This window comes from Ostrea edulis, chromosome 6 (genome assembly GCF_947568905.1).
Source record: "Ostrea edulis chromosome 6, xbOstEdul1.1, whole genome shotgun sequence".
NCBI classification, from domain to species: domain Eukaryota; kingdom Metazoa; phylum Mollusca; class Bivalvia; order Ostreida; family Ostreidae; genus Ostrea; species Ostrea edulis.
In genome coordinates, this window is record NC_079169.1 from 82,034,279 (window position 1) to 82,039,834 (window position 5,556).

A 5,556-nucleotide genomic window follows, 5' to 3' on the forward strand; every position below is an offset into this window, starting at 1 on the left:
TCAAGTCTGCTTTGATATTGTAAAGTAAATAAACAATGAATATCTTTCTCGTTGCCTTAGTTTCATTCACGATCGTCGCGGATCTTACTTTGTTGTTAATTTTTTACTCTGTTGCATTCTGTGCCGCATACATTGTTACTGTATCGGGCAAAAATTTTACTGTGTTGGAGCCGCACAGTAAAACTGCCGATGGAGAACCCTGTATAAAAGTATAAATTTTAGTTTTCATTTTCATCATTTTTCAAAAATGTTTGTGACAAGTGTTAAATCTATATATTATGCTTTCTGTGTAAGTCGTGAAACAAAACAACCCCCAAGGGATAACGTTTGTCCAAAATCTGTCAGGCTGTCCACTGGAGATGATCTACATGTGTTCTACAACTTGTTATTGTGATAAGGTGGTGTCTATATGAGGATTTGGTAGAATGAGTAAGAACCTTTGCTTTCTCTGTTTCAGATGTTGGAGATAACATGATAGAGGTTGTGGGTCTGGAGAACAGTGTGCACATGGGTCAGGTCTATGCTGGTCTGAGGGCCTCAGGGAGGCGCCTTGCTCAGTGCACTCAGGTTGTGATCAGGTGAGGTTTATTGGAGTAAAACTCGAGTTTTATCAGTCATTATCCCCTGCAATTTACTGCAAGAGGGGATATACAGTAGCAACAGGACCATTTGTGGGTGGGCGAGTATGTAACATTGAGTGTTTGTGTCTGGGCGAGTATGTAACATTGACTGTTTGTGGCTGGGTGAGTATGTAACATTGAGTGTTTGTGGGTGGGTGAGTATGTAACATTGAGTGTTTGTGTCTGGGTGAGTATGTAACATTGAGTGTTTGTGGCTGGGTGAGTATGTAATATTGAGTGTTCATGGCTGGGTGAGTATGTAACATTGAGTGTTTGTGGCTGGGTGAGTATGTAACATTGAGTGTTTGTGGCTGGGTGAGTATGTAACATTGAGTGTTTGTGGGTGGGTGAGTATGGAACATTGAGTGTTTGTGTCTGGGTGAGTATGTAACATTGAGTGTTTGTGGCTGGGTGAGTATGTAATATTGAGTGTTCATGGCTGGGTGAGTATGTAACATTGAGTGTTTGTGGCTGGGTGAGTATGTAACATTGAGTGTTTGTGAGTGGGTGAGTATGTAACATTGAGTGTTCGTGGCTGGGCGAATATGTAACTTTGAGTGTTCGTGGGTGAGGGAGTATGTAACATTGAGCTTGTTGACACTCTACAGGCCATGTTTTTTACTCGATTAATTTGATATTTCACATGTAGCTTTGTTATCAAAAGAGGAAGAATCCTATTGATTTTGGGGTTAAAAAAAAAGTTAAAAGTTCAAGGCCAGTACAGGTCTTCAGAGAATAAGTTTGTAGACACTCATTACGAGAGGATGCCCCCATCTCACGGAACTCTTGTTTTCAAATTTATGTAATGCAAGACGCAGCTTAATTGTTTTCTTGTTGTTCATGAAACTTTCAACAATTTTGATTGTAGAACAAGGAAAAGATTTCCAATGCAGATTGATGGTGAACCGTGGTTGCAGCCACCTTGTACAGTAAGTTTGTAAAATTTTGAAATACTGAATGTTTAATATTACGACTTTGTAAAGTGTAGTTTAACATGATTCACTTTGTGTGTATTTGTTGTCGTTTTAGATAAATATAACGCATAAAAACCAAGTACCTATGCTCATGGGACCTTCCTCAACAAAAAAGTCATCCATTTTCAAAATCTTCAAAAAGTAAAGGCATTGTAAGTATGCAGGGAATCTTATCGCCACACTTCATATTTTATTTCGTTGATGTTTTCTGTGTCAGTAAAGCATGTATGATTTTTCTATTCACAGGTGAGTAAAGAAACAAAAGTACCAATGGCAGCAGAATATATGACTTACAAATCCCAAACTTTACCCCTTAACAAGATGTTGGAACACAGCTTCATTGCAGTAGAATTACAGTTTGATCAACTTATCAGTTTTGTTTAGAAAAAGCCTAAATGAGTAGTTTGGGTTACTTGTATTCTTTGACTAGGTTCTTGGAATTCCCCAAGGCTTGTGAAAATTAACCTTGTGCCGGTTTACACCGTCGTAGCTTCATTCCAGAGAAGAGAACTATACCAGTCACAGTTATGTGTTTATTTATCAGTAACTGTATGTTGTCATATGACTGTAACCTTCACCACTTCAGGGAGGACAAATGGGGCAGGTCAGCATGCACAAACAGAAATTGTGTGTGAGAAACCAAAGAAATTCCAGGGTACACTTTGATTTCACATTTTAGATACAGGGAATTGGAGAACACTTTCTAATTTTAGATACGGGGTATTGGAGAACACTTTCTAATTTTAGATACAGAGTATTGGAGAACACTTTCTATCATTAATAATGGCTTTTCATACCCTGGTTTGTAGAGTACTTTTGAAATATTGATACGAGACTTGTGTGGAGTGGAGCTCAATTTCAGTGATGCATGTAACTTGCTCCATAACTGTGTTGTGGAATACCACAAGACTTGATCATATTTGATGTGAGCCCAAAAACAAAAACACATGGAGCTATTGAGAATGTAGACCTAGTAATATTTATCACTTTCATGCACGGAATTTCAATTGACAAAATAAGAGTTTTACAGAGAAGGTACTTAAAAGTCTATTGTTTGTGAAGGCAATTAGAAGATCATTTGATCCATCTTCAACTGGAACAATTAAGTTGAAATTGAAACCTGGTTTAATATTGTAAATGCCCTATCTATGATGTGTATTTCATTTAGTATGACATAGCTTCTAAAATGACAAAGTGCTAGAACAAATAGGTTATATATTCCAAAATTTAGCTTTGTAATTATTATTTGATAAATTTTCATATTAAAAGAAAAGTCAAATTAGCAAGCACTTAAAGAGAAAAGCGTATTTATGACAGGAATTTGAATTATTTTTTGCATTATTTGATTTTAATCTGTTAAAACATGTACATACAGGTTTGTAATTGCTGGCAATTGCAATGTATTGTACATATAATGAGCATTTTACTCGTGTGTAGTATCTAAGATACATATGAGATTGATCAACTCTGAAATGAACAAGCATGAAATCTAGAATTCATTTTATCTAGGTTGTTGTTTTAATAGGGAATCCAGAAATTTAGACTCTAGTGAGTTTATAGACCGTAAGGAGTTTTTAGGAGTCTTCCGTTCATTCCGACAGCATTCATTATTGACGAGGTGTTAATGATTAAAAGTGAATACTTTTTGCTCGCCTAAATTTGAATGTTCTTGAGGCATTGTAGTTTGCTTAAAAATTCTTGCCCTTTGTTACTATAATTTTGTAAAAGAAATCTTGTTCACAAGTATATTGACTAAATATAGCACACAGTTATCCTTGCACCAAGACACTTTATAGTGATTGATTTGGAGTTATAAATTGCATCATAAGTTCCAGCTGGACTCTAACAGTTTTAGTGGTATGAGTTAAGGTCTTACTGCAGCAGATTTTATTGTTTGATATTCAACACATCCATGAACTTGTGAATTCTCATTGTTTGTCGATTGCCATGTTTTCTGATTGATGTTGTGTAATTCTTTGTTACCTGAATATAGCTTCACCCCTTCTTCTTTGTACATGTACATGTATACACATTCATTGTCTTTTAAAATTGTTTAATTGTTCAATCACAGGTGCTTTTCTGTAAGCATAAGCATTAACAATTAGCAGCAAAAAGTAAACTGATGAGAGAAATGGTTATGTTACTGTGGTGGTTTTTTTTGTTCAAGGTGAAGATACAGGTCATATCTGTATTCTTGTTTGTTTGTTTTTTGTTGTTTTTTTTTTATTTTATTTTTATTTTTTTTTTAATTTTATAGATAAGCTACTTTTTCCTGTATCAAATGTTTTCCTAACCTTTATGTTTTAGTTTAAGTATGTAAGTAAATTATTTATCATATTGACATGTATATTGCAGTACATGTAGAATGATTATGTTGATAATTCATGAACAGCTAGACACAGCCCAAAGGACCTATTGGAATATTCATCATGAAAAAGAAATGCAATGACTAGGTATAAATGGAATGAGACACTGTCAGTAGTACGGAGTTTGATTTTAGGTATAAATGGAATGAGACACTGTCAGTAGTACGGAGTTTGATTTCCTCTCATATCTTTGTTTTATTTACAAAGTGTGCAATTTTCCATGTAAAATTACAGCAAGAAATAGAACATATTTATCCATTTTAATCACTGCTTCAACCTTGTATTGTCTGCTTTCTACTACTGGTGGGGAGGGGGGGGGGTTCATGTACCTTAAAAAAGATGTGATGCTTATTCAAAAATCAATGTTGATATATAGAGGTCAATGTTTATCTCAATATCTGCACTATGTAGTACAGGTATGTGTAAATGTTGTTTAAAAGAAGAAATTTTTTTTTTAATTGGAACATGTATGGGGATTGCCGCCAGCTGTAATGTATGTCCATCTTCATGCCCTGCAATATTTTGGAAAATGGTGATAAAAATCCCACATACCTAGAAACTGGCTATTGGTAGAGTGTTTGTCCATTAAATAAATTTGGATTTATCTGCAGATAGAATTTTCAAAAGACAAGCTTCACATTGCATAGGACACATGCATTTGTGATAAACATGAATTTGACAGTAGCTGTTTGTGTACAAATATATGTGTGTGTCTCTTCATTATCAGATTTTTTCCTTTAAACCCTTTGCGTTAAACCAGAATATTGGTGGTGCTTGCAAAATTAAACTTGAATTTTTATTTTTTTTTATTGTCTATGATGGGATATGCTCCATAGACACTTGTTCAAACATGTCTGCGTTGTTATTAAAATTTTGTACAGTTTTGTTTAATATTTGTAAATCAATGTCCTTAGGATGCCTCTCTCTATATATACTATAGATATTTTTGATTGTTGAGATTTTTTGTTGGTCAATATATAAATGGCAGATACCAAATATCTTGATTTTTTATATAATCATACAAATATGCTCATCCAGACGTAAATATTGTTTGTTTATGCGTTGAAATGCGTACTAGAATATGAAATGTAATTTTTAATATATCTGTTTAGTGTTTGACTAATACAATGCTTGATTAAATAAACTCTTGTTTTGATTTAAGTATCAGATATGATGGGGTCTCGAGAGAGATCTCCTGAAGAAATCATTGTGTATTATGATTGTGTTGAAACTTCATTGTTTATATATATATATATATATATATATATATATATATATATAAACAATGTTATTGAGATTTAATTTGTGTAAATTGTGTAATAATTACTCGGTAATGTTAACGTTATGAATTCCTCCGTTACCAAATAAATATTTCACGAGTCTGTTTTAGAAACTTTTTTTTTTTTCACTATGGGTCTGAGATTTTAATGTATGAAGAGGGTTCGCCGATATTCGATATTCGTAGTTGAAGTTTCGATACCACCAATTCTACTGTATTATAGATGCGATAATAAGATATTGTGCAGTAAATAAAAAGCACGTGTACAAGAATTCGGTATTGGATAATTACATGTGTAACTAGTGAAGTTGGTACTG

General features: G+C 33.9%; 1 protein-coding gene across 34 annotated transcripts in view; it reads left to right on the forward strand.

The window, feature by feature from the left end:
* The window catches only part of LOC125646259 (diacylglycerol kinase beta-like), a 100,437-nt gene extending 95,093 nt beyond the window's left edge, over nucleotides 1-5,344 (forward strand). For all 34 annotated transcript variants that reach the window (XM_056140970.1, XM_056140965.1, XM_056140955.1 and 31 more), the window contains 4 exons: nucleotides 458-578; nucleotides 1,489-1,549; nucleotides 1,650-1,746; nucleotides 1,841-5,344. In XM_056140970.1, coding sequence (XP_055996945.1) covers nucleotides 458-578; nucleotides 1,489-1,549; nucleotides 1,650-1,739 — 272 coding nt within the window. In that variant the 3' untranslated portion in view covers nucleotides 1,740-1,746; nucleotides 1,841-5,344. The remainder of the gene's footprint in view (nucleotides 1-457; nucleotides 579-1,488; nucleotides 1,550-1,649; nucleotides 1,747-1,840) is intronic.
* The last annotated feature ends 212 nt before the right edge of the window (nucleotides 5,345-5,556 follow it).